The sequence below is a fragment of the Castor canadensis genome, chromosome 1, assembly GCF_047511655.1.
Source record: "Castor canadensis chromosome 1, mCasCan1.hap1v2, whole genome shotgun sequence".
Lineage (NCBI taxonomy): Eukaryota > Metazoa > Chordata > Mammalia > Rodentia > Castoridae > Castor > Castor canadensis.
Genome location: NC_133386.1, coordinates 6,176,429 through 6,194,640, shown reverse-complemented (window position 1 = coordinate 6,194,640; position 18,212 = coordinate 6,176,429). Strand labels below are relative to the sequence as shown.

The 18,212-nt window shown below is 39.2% G+C and overlaps 1 protein-coding gene across 8 annotated transcripts in view; it reads right to left on the bottom strand.

Moving 5' to 3' along the window:
• Prkn (parkin RBR E3 ubiquitin protein ligase) overlaps positions 1-18,212 on the bottom strand; it is a 1,269,303-nt gene that overhangs the window by 857,488 nt on the left and 393,603 nt on the right. For all 8 annotated transcript variants that reach the window (XM_074070800.1, XM_074070813.1, XM_074070825.1 and 5 more), the window contains exon 3: positions 13,471-13,711. In XM_074070800.1, coding sequence (XP_073926901.1) covers positions 13,471-13,711 — 241 coding nt within the window. The remainder of the gene's footprint in view (positions 1-13,470; positions 13,712-18,212) is intronic.

Below are 18,212 nucleotides of genomic sequence, written 5' to 3'. Positions count from 1 at the left end.
CCTGATGTCATCCCTCATCATCTTAGGCACCCATATTCTAACTTGGTTCTACATGTATGGTGGAGATAATTAAAACTGAAAACAAATAAAGACACGGAAACAAATAAAATAAAAGTCTGATTCCAAAACCACTGTACTTGAGAACAGTGTTACGCATAGGAAGTCTCCTAAGTATGAAACAGACCCAGATCCTAGTCTGGAGGAAATTAAAACAGCTGGTCTTGGATCTATAAACCTACACTGGTTAGAACCCTGGTGTTACATTGGGCCTTTTGTACAGCTGGGCCAGAAAGAGAAGGGGTGACAGACATGGCAAACTGTAATCAGCTTTGAGTAGACCCAAGCAGTGCCCTAAGCCCCTAACAGGACATATCTGCATCAACCTGGCGATGTGAGCACTGTCATTATTATAAGCAGAGAAACTGAGATCCAGTACGCCAGGACAGCCAGTGCTTCTCAGACTTGAACTCACATATTCACTTGATGACTTTGTTGAGAGACAGTATCTGATTCAGTGGGATGGGGCCAATGCTTCTGCATTTCTGACCAACTTAGAGTGATGACACTGTGAACAGCAAGAAAGTCATTTTATCAGGGTCCTCAAGGTAATGGGTGGTATTGTTGGGATGTAGCTCAGTTGCAAAGATGTGTGCACATCCAGGTACTGTGCATTGTATGGATAATTAAAAACAAATGCCTGTCACACTTTCCTATTGTAATCACCAGGAACAACATACATGCATTAGGTGCTACTATATACCAAGTACCATAATAAACACTTGGGATATTAAAAAAAATTCCTGGCTCAAGAGATTTTCATTGAATTCACTCAGGTAAATGATTAGCCATTTGATTCCCTTCTAACAGGAAGTAAAGCATAACTTCATTGATGGCCTGAATATTCTAGTTTAATTATCATGCCCAGAAAAGATGCTCTGTCTTCTTCAATTTTCAAAGAATCAGAACACAATAACATACCTGTAATACCAAAGGTAGTCAATTTAATTTAAACTTTGGGGATTGAGGAAGAATTTTAAGATCTTACAGAGCTTTAGAAGGATCATTTGGAAAATTAATTATAGCTCAATAGACATAGAAGATATAGAAGCTTGGTACATTTTATAAATGTACCAAAAAGTGATTTCAAAAAGAAGGTCCTGATATTGTCTACTCAGCGTGAGAGTTTCATATTCTTTTATGTAAATGGACATTTTGCTAATTCTTGTTTTCATTACATAAGTGGAACACAAATTTCTAAATTTTGTATGAAATGTTTGAAAGCTAGGTTACACAAAGTTTCCCAAAATTTCCATCTGACTTTATTATTCTGAAGGAATTTAGAAAGTTAATTTCCACAATTAACTTATAATTTTTTCTTTATCTTCCTTCTTACCATATCAGGAAAATGAAATTCAGCAGCTTGCCTACTTTTCTGGCACACATGGCATTAATTAGAATGCTCAGATTACTCCCAAGATGAATTCATGTGCTGTAAATATCCACCTTGGCTCCCACTCTGTCAAATGCAAAGCTTAACATCTTGGCACATGTAAGGTGTCCTCTGGAAGACTTCAGCACTCATGGAGTGAAAAATGCAAATGATTTACTTCCCTGGTCAGGAAGGCTTCCAGGAGAGGGGCACTCACACACTTAAAGTTGGAGAAACTTTCATTTAGAGAGCACACACTTACACCAGGTCACCTTTAAACCAGAGTACCATGTCTCCTTCTCCATTTTAATTACAATATGACTTTGCAGAGGCGGCTTCAGAAAAATCAAAACATGCTGAGGCCCCCAGCAAGCTTCACGCCTGATATCACCAGCCCACACTGTCATTTCTCTCCCTAGGCTTCCCACATTGCAGTTTTAGCTGCTTATGTGTTAGAACAACCAACCACAGAGAGCAAAAGACTTCCAGCAGATCCCTGGGTCCCCAGACTGGCATGCACAAAAGCATGGGTGGACAGGTGCCTTGGTTTTTTTGGTCCCTTCTAGGTAGTAAGTTTGGTATCCTAGCCAGCAGGGGCCAACTCACCCAGGTGGCCCCTTGAGATCCTGTCCACATTCTTTGTCAGCTGCACACTGGTATTCCTCCCAGCTCCTTCCCACAGCATATCTCCTCTACTTTTGGAAAGAAAACACAGGATGGGGGAACACTCATCCTGAACACCATTGAGAAGGATGGATGGACTGAAAGTTATTGTGGCCAATTTTGGTCATTAAGAGTCTAGAATTCCGAGTTGTCCACAACAGGAAAACCACCTTTCGGAAAACAGCACCTATAGAGCTCGGCCATCTTTCAGTGGAACGCAAGTCTCCCCACCAACAGTCAGTGCATCCTTTCTTTCAAGACTTGTTTCAGAGGGGCTGGAGGTGTAGGGGTGTGGTCAGTACATGCCAGGGTTTATTCCCTAGCACCAAAAATAATCAAACAAAGCCTGCCTCAGGAGTCCATCTTCACTTCTGCTTCCTCTAAGTCATCTTATTACTCTGACTGTATCACCCTTTGTCTAGATTTGTACATATTTATGAGACAAAGTGAGATGTTATGGTTCATGTAGTGATTGGATAGTGATCCAGTAGAGGTAGCATATCTATTGCCCTAAAGTTTTATCATTTCTTTATGATGAGTGCAGTCAAAATTCTATTTTGAGTTATATAATGCATTACTGTTAATTAAATTCACCCTGCTGTGCCATAGAACACCAGAACTTATTCCTATCAAACTATAACATTGTTCTCACTGACAGAGCTCTCCATACTTCCCCTCACTCATTCACCCCCACCCACACACACTGTTTTATTCTCAATTTCTATGGAATTGACTTATGTCCTCCATTTTCACTGATACATGTTCATCCTGTAATGGTAAGCGACTTGAGGGTCTGGATCCTCTTATTAACCTTAGCATCCCCTGTTCCCATCAACAGTATTGTACGTTACAATTACTCAGAAAATGGCTGAGGAAAAATGTGAAAGCTGGGTGTGGTGGTGCACACCTATCATTCCTGCACTTGGGAGGCTGAGGCAGAAAGATTACAACTTTGAGGTCAGCCAGGCTATATAGTGAGAGCCTGTGGTAAAAACAGAACAAAACAACAACAAACAAAAAACAGGGCTAGTGGAGTGGCTGAAGTGGTATAGCACCTGCCTAGCAAGTATGAAGCCCTGAGTTCAAACCCTAGTACCACCAAAAAAAAAAAAAAAAGAAAGAAAAGAAAAAAAGAGGGAGAGAGAGAGAACTCTTGCTTTGACACTTATACCACCTTGTGTGAACAGTCATTTCTAACCATCTCTCCACCACATTTCTTGCGGCCAGGACCTTGGTTTTATTTCACATAACCCAAGGCACAGTACAGCCCACTATACATATGTAATTATTCACCATTTTTCCCTGCCAAATGTGAAAAATAAGAGTTGAAGAGTTATAAGGTTATATTTTACATGCTGAATAAAACTTTTGACAGCTTGACAAAATAGCCATCACCATCCATGTGCCAGGCAATGGAGGTACAAAATGTATTTGACCTACTTGCATGTGATGAGTGAGCCTTCAAAAGGGTAAACAGAAATGTTACAAGTAATTACATGACAGTACACACGAAGTTCCATAAAGAGGAAAGAGAGACGGGTTCTACATTTGGAATAGTGCGCAGACTTCTTGGAAAAGAACATAACGCTTATTTTCCCTTACCTCACCCCTGGCCTCCAAAATGTCAGGCTAGCAAAATTCTCACTACTGTGCAGAATCATTTTAAGCATTTTAAGGATATTCTAGTAAAAATGTCTGTTTTGGAAGAAAAGTTTAATTCCTGGCAAAATCATAATGTATTCTTAATAATCTGCTGTGATATAAACTCTGTTGCTCTAGTATGTCTTGCCAAATTTTATCATTTCAAAGAAGGTTTACACAAGAGGCTCTCCTTAAAGCTGTCCAAAAACACCAAGAAATTCACACCATCTGACTTCAAGTCATTAGCATGTAAAACACACCTTCTCAAGTACTTGAGATTTGATTTGGGATAAAATGAGAATTAAGTCTGAAGCTTATCACTTTATTTCATTAGCAGGCCTCCATGACTGATTTGTAGTTGGCAGGTGTTAGCTAATTTACAATCTCAGAATAATTTTCATTTTGTACTATATCCCATCACTGTTGAAAAAAATATTGATAAGAACATATTCTATAATAATCATGATATACCCTGCAGTGAGGATGCAGAGGGCAAGTCTTTAAAGTAATTTCATTGATTTCAATTTATTCACATTTGTCTATTTTTTTTACTTTTACCTTTCCAAGGTACAGAGCTAATTATTTTATTTTGGTAATTTATCCTACCTTGTAATATTTCATCAAAGTAGTTTCTTTAATAAGAATATAGATTCTTGTTCTATAATAAAATATTTTTCAATATTTTCATTCAAAGGGGCAGTTAGAGCTGATAAACTAGACAAAATTAACAAAAATTTTTTAAAACCAAAAATTACGAAAATGTACTATAGTATGTGATATAGTTAAGCTTTAACTATAATTTGGCTAAAATTAACAATTAACATGACTTTCCAAAAATGATTCATTTGTAAGGCTATGCCTACTTCACTTTCCTTCCTTCTGTTGTCTATATATACCTGACACCTGAACACAGCCATGAAGTGAGCAGGTCCTCAGTGAAATCTTGCCTGGTCTGATTAGTTCCTGAAAGAACCTCCTGCTGTTTCCTTACCTATAATGAGAATTACAGCATTGCCTACCTTGAGGGGCTGCTGACGAGCTCAGAGAGTTCTTACAGAAGCAGGGTTTGGCATGTGCCAGGTACACAGTCAGCACTACTAAGAGCTCCCCATTCTTGTTCCAACAATTCCACCTGTCGTGGGCATTGCAATGATTCTACAATTTGAAAACCTGCTGGTCCTGTTGTTTGCATCCTGTTTCCTGCCTTTCCCTCCTGTGCATCTGGGGTGCACTTCCCTAAATTGGATCATGTTATTCACTTGCTCCAAGATCATGTAATCATCGCTCCCTTCTCACCAGGGTTAAATCCAGCCCCTGTGAGAGGCTGCAGGACATGTCCTACCCTACCCTCCTTTGTGGCTTCGTCTCTTTCTACTGCTCTACTCGCTGCCCAGCCACCTCCTTACTTTCTGAGTATGGTCCTGCCTCAGGTCCACGGGCCTGAGATACCCAAAGAGATGCTCCTTGAGGATGTTCCCCTCAAATGTCACCCATCACACAGGCCTCCTGACCATTCCTCATAAAAGAGCACCCCTCCCCAGTCTCCTTCCCCTTTACCCTGCTAGATGTTTCTCTGAATCATTGTGCTATTTGTTTCTTTGTTGATTATCTTCTCCCCTAACTAGAGGCATTTTGTCTGTTTCCATATTCAGCTACATACCAGTGCCTTGAATTGTGCCTGGCACAGAGTTGTAATCCAATCCCCATGTGTATAAGTTGTTAAACTTTATGATAAATGCTAGAGAATATTTCTCTCTTTCCTAGGCTCAAAAGCTTCATTTTACCTGACTGTCAGGCAGTGATGAATGGTCCCTCATTCAGGAACCCCAAACAACATACAAACTTAATTCATAAACAGGTACCCAGAGCCCAGGAGCAGCATGCTCACTGGTTTATAAAATAATATATTTTATTCATTAACCTCATTATGAGCAATACTATGATTTTGCTGTCTAGGACAGTGCTACTCAAAGTGTGGCTCCTGGGCCTGCAGTATTAGCATCACCTGGGAACTTGTCAGAACTACAACTTCTTATCCTCCACCCAAAATCACCTTTGGCTAGGCCCAGGAACCTGTGCTTTAATCAGCCTGCAGGTGACTCTGATGAGCACTAAGCTTGAGGACCACTGCTCTAAGGAATATTTACATGACTCCTACCAGTTCTTTGACTTCCTCCTAAAAATTTTTATACATTTCCTAGTCTAAGTACTACCAACCTACAATAACAACACTGGCTCTCCAAAGAAGTGAGTTGATTCTGAGGTACAAGAGGGTCATAATCCAAGATACATAAGCTACAAAGGACCACAGGCAAATCCAGAGAGGTTAGGGTGAAGGAACTTTCGAAGGAAAGGTGTTTTGAAGCAAACATCACTGGTCACAGGGTCCTGCAGCAGGAGCCAGTGTTAACCCAGTGGTGGAAACAGCCACTACCAGCCACGTATTCTTGTGAGAGTGGCTTATCTGAGACAGAAGGCTTGAGGGACATCTTGCTGTAGGCTCTGTTATAATGAACATATGTGCAAAGAGTAGGGTATACAGTCATGCAATACTAATGGCAGACATGTGTACATGAGATCCCTTCCTTCATAGCTGCCTGGTACCATTTTGCTTTGGGTCTGAGATGACTGGATCTTGGCAATGGCAACCTTCACAGTACAAACAGGATACTGTAAGTGGTTCTTAATGTAAATCATGGTATCATTTCTCACGCTGGTCAGTTACCTTTTTCTACCTACAAATATCTAAAAAGAATGTTCTCAGATTTCAGAAGTATCTGCAACAAGGATTTAAGTACTATGTTTGGTAAAAAGCACTGACTCTTCGTTTGGGCCTGCAGATGCCCAGTGGGTACCTAAAAGCAGGATACAAGCTTAGCATCCCTGTCTTCATTTCATATCTGCATACTTTACTACATTAAAACTTTGGATCAGATTCCTGCTGGACTCTGCATGTAGAAAACACTAAGATAAGAGTAACTAAGGTGTTTTCAAGATTTGCAGTGACATCATAGTCAACAGATTGTCAACAGCCAGCCTTTACAACGTCCTGTTCCAGACCAATAGCAGGGCAACATTATCTGCTACTGTCACATTAGATTCCAAGAACACTGAAGCCTTGCAGGCAGATATCAGACTGCCTGCTAAGTGGGAGCATTACCCCATGATGGGATCTGATAAGGAAGACCAATCATCTCATGATGGGAGCTGAGTTGCTCAAGGGAAGTTAAGTGCAAAGACTTCTCCAGAAATTTACAAAGCCAAACCTGAGATAATGACCAACCATCCACAGTTTGACCAAGGCCGATTAATTACGCACACTTCTTGTCCCCTGCTACCATTTTCCCCTATTTAAATCTCATGCCCATGTCATACCCCTGGAAGACATGGGTGAGGATTCTTAGTTCCCCCTTGTCCTCCCAATGTAGCTACATTGATTAAATTGCTTTCCTGATTTTCACTAACACTTTTTCTGTTTGGTTTCTGGGGCAAGTGGCTGGAACTAGTTTATGGGAACTCCCCAGTATCAAATACCCTTTGGCCTAAGACTGACAACATTTCTATTTGTTTGGCTACCTGTGTTGCAGTAGCCCAGATAGCTATCCCTATGAGCACCCCCATATACAGCCAGCACTTAAATTCTTCCCAGTCTAATTCTAATACTCTAAACATGTAGAAAATTAGGCTTGCTTTTGTTAGTATTATTTCTCCATGGTATACATTTTCAAACATTTTTCCCAAAACAACAGGTGTTATAGGTAATTAATATGTAAAACAGGTAGAAATGAAACTGCTCAGAGACTGCTATGGATTAACTTGGTGTGTCCACCTCACTTTCCTTGACCTGCCTCTCTTCTCCCACCTAGTACCTGTTGGTCCACGAGGACACTAGTTAGCATTCACAGTTGAAAGGTTGGAAGACCCTTGTATAGAATAGAGTCATCAGAGTGTGATCAGCAATGGCAGTTTTAGGCCTCTACCCCCAACTCCCAGCCAAATGATCAAAAATTCTGACTGTGGAATAAGCATAGAGAAATAATTTTTTTTCACTATGGCGTAAGAATTTCTGGTCACTAATGAAGCTTGCAAAATGCACCCCCAGATAATTCTTCTGCACACTAGAGATTGTGAGCCACAGCTCCAAGAACTCCACACTGCTGTTTTTATTAAAAGGACATAATCATATAAACATACCAGTTGCCCCCAGCCATCCCAAATCATCATGACTTGTTCAAAGTATTTCACTCATGAAATGAGAACAATGAAATAGCCATGATATTTGAAGAGGTGATATCTTGATTTTTCTGTAAAATTGTAGCTAAACACTATTCCTAAAATCTAAACACTCAGCAATTCTGATCAAAGATTTACTATGTTCACAATTTTAAGTAATTTAATAAACATTTACCACCACTTTTCTAGGAGATTTTTGGTGAAATGACCATTAATTAGATAAAACCTCTGTCTTCAAAGAAATTAAATAGATGCAGCTGGAAATGAAGAACAAAATAGAAAGAAAATAGAAACTAATAAGAGGTAATACTACCTGAAAGCTTGTATTAGTCAAAATAATGGCTACCTATTATAATAAAAAGAAACCAAACTGAGAATCTCTCTTTCTCTCTCTCTCTCTCTCTCTCTCTCCCCCACCCCTGACTGAAAGATGCCCCACATTCTTGTAGAGAAGAAGAAATTAAAAAAAAAATTTTTAAGGTACAAGAGTTCTGAAAAGAAAATGAATCCTTTTACTGTGAAGAAAAATTAAGCAATGATTGCTTATAGTTTTGTTTTCAGTTTAATCCAGTGTTATATCTTAAAGATGACTGGGATAACCCATCTCTCATCTAACCTACACCTACCTACCTTTTGGCCACAGCACTCAAGGAGCCAGGAAAGCTGCCCTAGGCTGGCGTGGTGTTGGGAGAAGTGTACCAGGACAAAGGTCCTGCTGGCCATCCCCGGCTTGCCAGTTGTACCTTTACCAGCTTCCAGCAGAAGATACAAGAAGCTGGTTGGCCCCAGCCTGGGAAGGGAGAGCAGGGAGTGAGAAATAGGGTGACCAGAAGTGACATATTACTGAGATTTGTGGGAACTAAAGGTTGACAGGCTTGGCACAGAACATTTCGTGAAGGCTCCTGCTACAGTGCTGCTGTCATTCACCACGTTGTGAACATTTACAAGAATTTACTCTATTGGTTGGGTTAAAATCACCCCACATTTCAATGTAAGCAGATAATATAAGCAGATAATTAGAGATTTAGTAGACTTTTCTCAGAGACCAGAGAGAGGATATTTTCTTAACTAAACTGGTATGGTCTAAAGGCAAGGTCAATCATTCCAAATTTATTAATCATAAAATAAATTTCTAGACCAGACTAAGGGCAAACTGATGATAAAATAAAATAAAGCTGCATTTTAAACTTCTGAGATAAATATCCAAGCAAGATAGTAGAATGATACACAAGGAAACTGAGTAAAGTATGTTAATCTGTATACAGAGGATCATATTCTGTGCATATAACATATTCTGTGAATATTATTACTGTTGAGATAACGAATACAAAGATTTAATTTTGCTCTAAATAATGTGAATAATTTTTTGTTTTAAGAAAGAATTTTTGAAAACCATACTAAAGATCTAGTTTATAGATATACTAACATAATAAAGTGAGTTGGTCAATAAATACATATCTCAAAGGTGTGTGAAAACATAATATTATCATACTTTATTGCCACATTTAACTTTCAACCATATCCTACCTGGACAAAAGATATTACATGGTCATCCTATCCATGAACAGTGTATACAATTGTTTTGGGCTTGATGTTTAAAATTTTGCATTAACCATATCTCACTATGCTTTCCTTTGCAAATCACAGCCTTTAAAAAAATCTTAACACTGTGATCTGTAGATTTATTAATATTGATACATATAGGTCCACATCATTTGTTTTAACTATGGAATGACAGATTTACTCTAACTTGTTATAAGAATAAAATGCAGACTATCCATTCCCCTGCTTATGGACAGCTGTGTTGCTCCTTTTTTCATAATATAAAACAGTACTGTCATGATTATGTATATAGATGTTGCAATGTGCTCCTAATTACTGCTCTCTATATTGGCTGAATCCACTGAAATGTACAGCACCATGTATAAGAATACTTATTGTCCTTTATCTTAACCAACACATCATACTATCAGAATGTTATATTTGGCTCATCAGGGTAGGATGTAATGCTATAATGTTATCTTATTCATTTTCTGATCACCAGTCAGAACTTGTGCTCAGTACCACATTAATTTCCTTTTATAGTTTTTCTCCTAAATGATATTTTATCTACTGCTTTTGTTCCACCTTGTTTTTGCACCCATCAAAGTAATCAACATTATTTTTACATCAATACTCATTTAGACTGATTCATAGTTGCATTTTTATTTTCTGAGCATTATCCTTCAATTCCTTTTCTTCATCTTGGGTTCAAGCTTATTCTTTCCTGTAGTAAATACTTAATCAGTGGTTTCAAATTGAGTGAAATAATCTCAATGCTTGTCTAAAAGCATATTTCCCCTTATTCTTGAGCAAAAATTTTGTTGAATATAGAATTCTAAGTTAAAAGGTTCTGTCCTCAGCAGTTTGACATTACTCCGCTACCATTTTTCTTTTATTTCTCTTGGGAGCCACCTAAATTATTGTTCCAATAGAACTAACCTCTTCTTCATTTGATTTTAAGAGCTCCTTATCTTAGTGTTTTGCTTCCTTTATGAGATGAGTTTATTTTTATTTACCTTGATCAAGCTCAATTGTATGATTTTTAATTTATCTTGTTTGGGACCATGTATTCTTGAATCAGAGAATTATGGAAAATGTTCAGTCATTCTTTTCGAAAATTATCTCTTCCCCATGAAATTCCTGTGAGAACAGGAATACATGGTGGTATCTCTCATTCTAAACTCCTACTTTGCTAAACTCTTTTTGTCTGTCACAATCTGGGCAGTACCTGCAAGTCTATCATCCAGTTCACTGATTCTCTTTGGCTTTACTCAATTTCCTATTTTAACCACCCATTGAGGTTTTTAATTTTCTTTCAATAGCTATTATGTTTTCCCTGTGATGTCTGTTTTCTATTTTAGGTTTCAGATGTTTTCCTTTTAAACTTTCATTAACATAAAACATCATTTATTTCACATTCTGTCTCAGGGTTTTTTCCCCCCTCAGATTTGGAGATATTTAACCCTTCAGCTTATTATACATTTTAATTTCCATTTGTAGGGAAAAAAAGTACTTTTTCCTCTACCCTTCATAGTTCTTAGCTAGGACCGCTATACCAAGAGATTAATAAGAGAAAAGAACAGCATTATTAGTATACATATCTTATGTATATATGGGAAATACCAGCAGACATAGCTGAGAATTCAGACTCAAATATTATCAACTAAAGGCAAAAGAGAGAAAGCTTACCAGAGAACTTATGGGGAGGTAACTAAGAAAAATACAGGAAACAAGAGTAAGGTTTGTTACATTATAACTTAAGTTGGGGCCTTCTTCCTTGATGAGAGTCTCTAGTGAGTGATTCAGTCTTCCTCTATCAGAGAGAGAAAGAAAGGAGGGGTGAGGGGGAGAGAGAGAGAGAACTCTTATCACTAAAGGAGAGCTCCTCTATAGGAGAGAAACTTCCCTAACAGAAGGGTAATGTTTACTCTCTTTCCCTGTGTCCACTATTTCTCAAACAGTTCAAAATAACCCTCATGCCAAAGAGGCATACTTTGGAATGGCATATCCTACACACTAAAGGTAGAATATTGTTGTCTTTTTTTATTTATACTGTTGCATCACAGTAAGACCTGCTTTCTCTCTGGATGCCTCAATGCCATATCATATCAATATGATCCCCAGAATGATCTTAAACATGCTGTACCTTAAACATCAGAGGTAGCAATCAGACTTGGTCCTTTATTCATATTGGCTTCTCATTCTGGACAACATTCATTTTGCAAGGTTTTAAGTTTTATTTCATTTGTCTCCATTTCTTACATTTTCCCCCTATTTCTTGGATATTTTTTCCAAACCTCTAGGTACCAGTACATGTGAAGCATAGGCTTTTTTCCCTCCACAACTACACCAAGTTCAAATAATCAGTTCAAATAATATCTTCAACTAAAGACAAAAAAACAAAGAGGTATCCAGAGGTCACTATGGGCTTATCTATTTTTCTGGGTTTGTCAATTTTTCTATTTAAAGATAGCTGTGACTTAGGTGAGTTTTCACTTTTTCATTTGTCCCTGGAAATTTTCCTTCTTTTTCTGCAAGCTCATCTATGATTTTAAAAATATGTTACATTTTATTTAGTAATTTTAGCAGGAGGTATTTCTTACTATTTTAGTCTTTGGCTTTGCTGGTCCCAGGGCTCTCTGACACTAGAAGGTCATACTAGCCAGGACTGTCTATGTCTTGACGATTGCGAGGGGATAAAATAATCTTATACCCTGTAAGTCAGTTATTTGGTGATTTTTGTACACAGTCAAAATTAATCATTATCTTAGACTTCAACTTAGACTTAGACTTAATCCTTATCTTAGACTGTTTAGATGAGAGGATGCAAGACTCAGGAAAATACAATAATACTGTTAAAATAACAAAGGGTGACCATGTGCAATGGCACCAATGTTTATGTCCTCTCCAACATTCACGTTAAAATTTAATTGCTAATATGATAGCATTAAAATAATACTAATCACCTTTAGGAGGGATTAAGTCATAGGGCTTGGCACTCATGAATGGGATTAATATCTTATAAAAATGAACTCAATTCACCATTATAAGGCAAATAAGGAAATACTCCACTTCGAGTATGTAGAAGATCAGAATATGTCACCCCAAAACATATCTCTTCAGTATAAGCATTGTTTCGAGCTCATTATTTTGAGAAATATTGGACACAGCATTTGATCCTTTTGTCTTTGTGCCCCTTCTGCCATGTGAGAAGGTAGTCTTTGTTGGTACATCTGTGGTACCAACGACGTACCATCTTATAAGCAGAAACCAAGCCCTCACCGGACTCCCAACCTGCCAACACCATGATCTTGCTTCTCAGCTTCTAAAACTGTGAGGAATACGTTTCTGTTCTTTATTAACTACTAGTCTGAGTATTTTATTATTACAGTATAAATGCACTGAGTCGGTACTTTTCCTGAGGAACAGCATCTGAAATAGACTGCAGCACAGAGAGAAGTAAGACTCCCTTCCCATCAGGACTTACACTGGTGTGATGTGTGGATGAACCTGCATGTGGCTAAACTTACCTCCAAAGCCCTACTTCTACTTGTTAGTTTCTCTGTATCATAAGAAACATAGTCAAGCAACATACATTTTAAGAAAATAAGAAATAGGACAAATGCAAACCTTAATCATATATTCAAACCCCAGCACAACTTAACACATGTCCCCTCCACCTCCAGCTCCTCAAAGAAGAAAAAAAATTACCGACCCTGACCCATCCCTGCTGTCCACTGCTACCATGAAATTTGCTTCATTATACCTGTCATGACAATGACATGTGTTCTCAAAATTTACATGCAAGCATTCTCCTTCTGGTTAAGTCTCTGCAGGGACTTAGAGACTTGAATCCAAAACTTAGCATGAACCGGGTGTACACAGTGAGGGCACTCTCCATGGAGACTTCACAGAACAAAGAAAATGCTTCAGCATCTGTAGACAGAGTCACTGTAATTTACCTGGCTTTCCAGCTACTGGTGAATCATTCCTGCCGTCTGTGTCCAGAATCACAGCGAGCCCCATGGAGTCCGCTGGCAGGACACAGCTGCTGAGGTCCACCCGCGTCAGGCTCTTGGGCTCCCTCTCAGAGCCTCCCAAGGTGCTTCGGGCATTGTCCTCTACAGTCGCATTTGTTTCCTGACCTTTTCTCCATGGTCTCTGTACAATGTGAACAATGCTTTGCTGTTCCAGATCACAGTTCTGTGTGAGAGCAAGGGAGAAACACACAAGGGGATGGCAAGCATTAAATGCCAACTCATTCTATAAGGTGTGAAATATTTTAAACTCTGCTTATGTACAATTTCTACATGTGGTAGTAGAATTGAAAGGAAAGTGATATGTGTAATTGATAGACTTGGACATACCTACCTTGCCTGGAGGGCCATAGAACTTACAACACAGCACATGTTAGACAAGCGACACTGAACTGGGGCCAGAAATGGAGATTTGGTGGTAAGTGGAACAGGGCAACAGAAAACTACAGCAATATTCAAAGGGATATGAAATCCAGTAGGAAAAAAATATTATACCGCATCCATAAGCATAACACAAATTATTTCCTTTGAAAACTGATTTACCACTGAAGTGCTATGTCCTTATAATTATCTAATTTAAACACTGGCAGTCATTTCTGTGTTATCAAAGCACAGCAAGTTAGTTATTATCAATTACAGTACATTTCTGTATCGAATTTAAAGTAACTGTCTCTGCAGTAGCCTGCACACACCCCCTCTGCTGTCACTAGCAAGCATAGTGCTTCACCAACAGGGAAGTGAGCAAAGAGTGCATTTATCCCATCCCTGAGTGCATTCACCTATCCCGCCAATCTCATGATTAAACAGCAAGCATTTAAAAAATGTGCTGCATCTCTATCTTGATGTGTATGAACAGGAGTCGCTAAATTTAGAATAAAAATTAAAAGTCAGATATTTGCTAGCATGCAAAGCAGGCCGTCCTAAATCAAGTTCTGGTTCAGAGAAAAGAAAAAAACTAAATTCTTCCAAAACTAATGAACCAATAAAGAAATGGGCAAGTGAACTAAACAGAACTTTCTCAAAAGAAGAGAAATTCAAATGGCCAAAAAGCACATGAAAAAATGCTCACCATCTCTAGCAATAAAGGAAATGCAAATTAAAACCACACTAAGATTCCACCTCACCCCTGTTAGAATAGCCATCATTAGCAACACCACCACCAACAGGTGTTGGCGAGGATGTGGGGAAAAAGGAACCCTCTTACACTGTTGGTGGGAATGTAAACTAGTACAACCATTCTGGAAAAAAATTTGGAGGCTACTTAAAAAGCTAAACATTGATCTACCATATGATCCAGCAATACCACTCTTGGGGATATACCCAAAAGACTGTGACACAGGTTACTCCAGAGGCACCTGCACACCCATGCTTATTGCAGCACTATTCACAATAGCCAAGTTATGGAAACAGCCAAGATGCCCACTACTAACGAATGGATCAAGAAAATGTGGTATTTATACACAATGGAATTTCATGCAGCCATGAAGAAGAACGAAATGTTATCATTCACTGGTAAATGGATGGAACTGGAGATCATCATTCTGAGTGAGGTTAGCCTGACCCAAAAGACCAAAAATCATATGTTCTACCTCATATGTGGACATTAGATCAAGGGCAAACACAACAAGGGGATTAGACTTTGATCACATGATGAAGTGAGAGCACACAAGGGAGGTATGAGGATAGGTAAGACACCTAAGAAACTAGATTTCATTTGTTGCCCTCAATGCAGAGAAACTAAAACAGATACTTTGGGGCAACTGAGGCCAATAGGAGAGGGGGACCAGGAACTAGAGAAAAGGTTAGTTCAAGAAGAATTAACTTAGAAGGTAACACACACGCACAGGAAATCAATGCGAGTCAACTCCCTGTACAGCTATCCTTATCTCAACTGGCAAAAATCCTTGGTCCTTCCTATTATTGCTTATACTTTCTCTTCAACAAAATTAGAGATAAGGGCAGAATAGTTTCTGCCAGGTAGTGATGGGGTAGGGGGGAAGAGGGAGGTGGTGGAGGAAGGAGGGAGAAATGACCCAAACATTGTATGCACATATGAATAAAATAAAAATTAAATAAATAAGAAAACAACTAGATAGAAAAGGTTAGCATCTCCTGCTACCCTTTGGAAGCTGGGATCTAGATCTCTCTATTAATCCCCACCCCAGATTTCTACATTCAAATTACCTCTTTCCATTAACTGTCATCTTGGAAATATTCAAAGAAAACCTCTACAGAACACAATGATACTGATGACAGCAATAAGTCCCCTCACCCCACCCTCACCCCCTGCCATGCCTTCCTAAGCAATCTTGCTGTTGTCACTATCAAAGTCCTCCAAGAGTGGTGACCACCATCACTCAGCTGCATCTTCTCCCCTTTGCAGCTTTGCTTAGTATCTGCCTCCTCTAATCAGAAAGTCACCAAAAGTCCTTGGTTCTTAAATCCCATTCCAAACTCTTCTCCACCCTCATATCCTGGGCCTATCACACTGACAGGCTTGCTGTACATCCAATTCCTCACAGCTCCCAGTGTCTCCCCAGAATGGCTCATACTCAGAAGTCCTCCCCTACTTAACTCCCCTGTTTCTGTCAAAGCACCGCCAACCCACCCAGCACCCAGGAGTTAGGGCTTCCCCTACTACCTAAAACCTTCAAGAGCCTCTTTTGTTTTCTTATGGGCTTCAGTCACTGCCTTGGTTCTTCCTTACTGCCCTGTAGCATTCAGCAAAGTTCCAAGGGTGACTAATTAGGTTTCACAAATACCTTTCACGTCTGTACCTCCCTTACATCCCCAGTGTCTCTCCATTTTAGGCCCTCATTATAACAATGACTTAGTAATTGCTTCCTTTATGTCTGGTTTCTGCCTACTCCAGTGTGTTTATATACAAGACTGTTAGGGGTGTGCTGCATAACCTTTCTGAAGTGCCTTGCTATTGCCTGCTACATGGAATCTAGTATCTTACTATTTTTCACCTTTCTCCTTTCTGGATCTCTATCAGATGACTTTTATGTTCTTTACGCATCCTTCATTGTATAAGTGGTAGATTATTCTCATAAACACTCACTCTGGTACATTAATAAGCATGCATCACGCTCCCTTCATCCTCCCCTTGGTTTTATGTGCAGCCATATGACTGGCCTTGGCCAATGAGACATTAGTGGATGTGATTGAACCAGGGCCTAAAGTCACTTTTGTCCTTCTGCTAAGGTCCTACAGAGGAGCATCCATGAAACTTCTACCTCTTCATCCTAGGCAGCAAAACTGCACACATGGTGCAGCCCTGAACCCAATCACATAGTGGGCAAGGGCAGCTCTAGCTGCGGCATAAAGAAGACTCTTTCAGCTGAAGACAGCCTGGTCCACAAACCTAACTGGCCTAAAAACATGTGACATATGGTCCTGAGATTCTGTGGTTGCTCTTCATCAATGAATATGGATAGCACCCTCTTGTCAATTCCAAGTGGACCAGGAGACACACTATCGCTGGTCTTGATAATCGGGCAGGAACCACAAAACTGCTAGCCAGAATCCTTCTAAACACAAGGGCACCAGGATTTGAGCAGCTCAAGGGTAGGTGATAAGGATGGGGTCAGATGCTGAGGAGCAAAAGAGTAGGAATGAGCACTTGGGCACAACCCACCATCTTATCCTTACCGAGTTCTTCTTAAAACACTCAAGAACTCACTCAGGTAAGAGTCCACTCTCCATGTTCAGGACTGATATATTTCACGTGATCCTCTAGCCAAAATTGACACTTTTCCCACTCACCTGAATCACAAAAATTTCTATCTAACTGCAATGCTCTTCTTATCATAACGGTTAGAGCTTGGGCAGTATGTGATGTGTGAGTATGTCTGTGTGTGTATGGGCATTTGTATGTCTTTGTCTTATTTTCCAACTTAATTTAGAAATTTTTGAAAGCATCAACTGGGTCATACTTACATGTATATTCACCAGAATACCTCACACAGTACTTTGAACCTGGTAGATATGAATTGAGACAGTAAATGACTTAAGGAAAACAAGAATGAATAAATGAATGAGTGAATGAATATAAATAGTCAGGAGCTCAGTGCTTAAGGTGCTCCATGGGCTGCCAGCAGAACATGGAAGAAAGCAATATTTGATTTATTTATTTATTTAGGTGGTACTAGAGTTTGAACTCACAGCCTTGCACTTTCTAGGCCACACTCCCAATCTGAAAGCAGTATTTGAAAGAGCATGCGGAAGAAGTTAAGTTGACTCAAAACCTATATAGTTTATTAGCTGCTGTGTGATTTGGGGGCAAATTATTTTTCCTCCCTAAGCTTTCATTTCCATCATTGACATAAACATTATCAGCTTCAAAGAATGCTCTGAAGATTTAGGGAAATATAATGCATGCAGACCCTGATTCACAGTAATAACTCTGTATGTAATTGGTGTGTGTGCCATCATCACACATGGGTTTTGAAACTAAATTGACTGGGTCCCTCATCTTGTACACTATTAAAGCCTCAGAATTGTGTGTAGTTGCTCCACTCATACAATCCTTTTGGAAACACACAACAAAGATAGAATAGGCAGCAGCTGTATATGAGGCATTTCTCCTAATAATACTCTAGCTTTCTATGATATAAAAATTGATACCAAAAGTAAATCCCCTACATGCTTACATTTGTGGAACA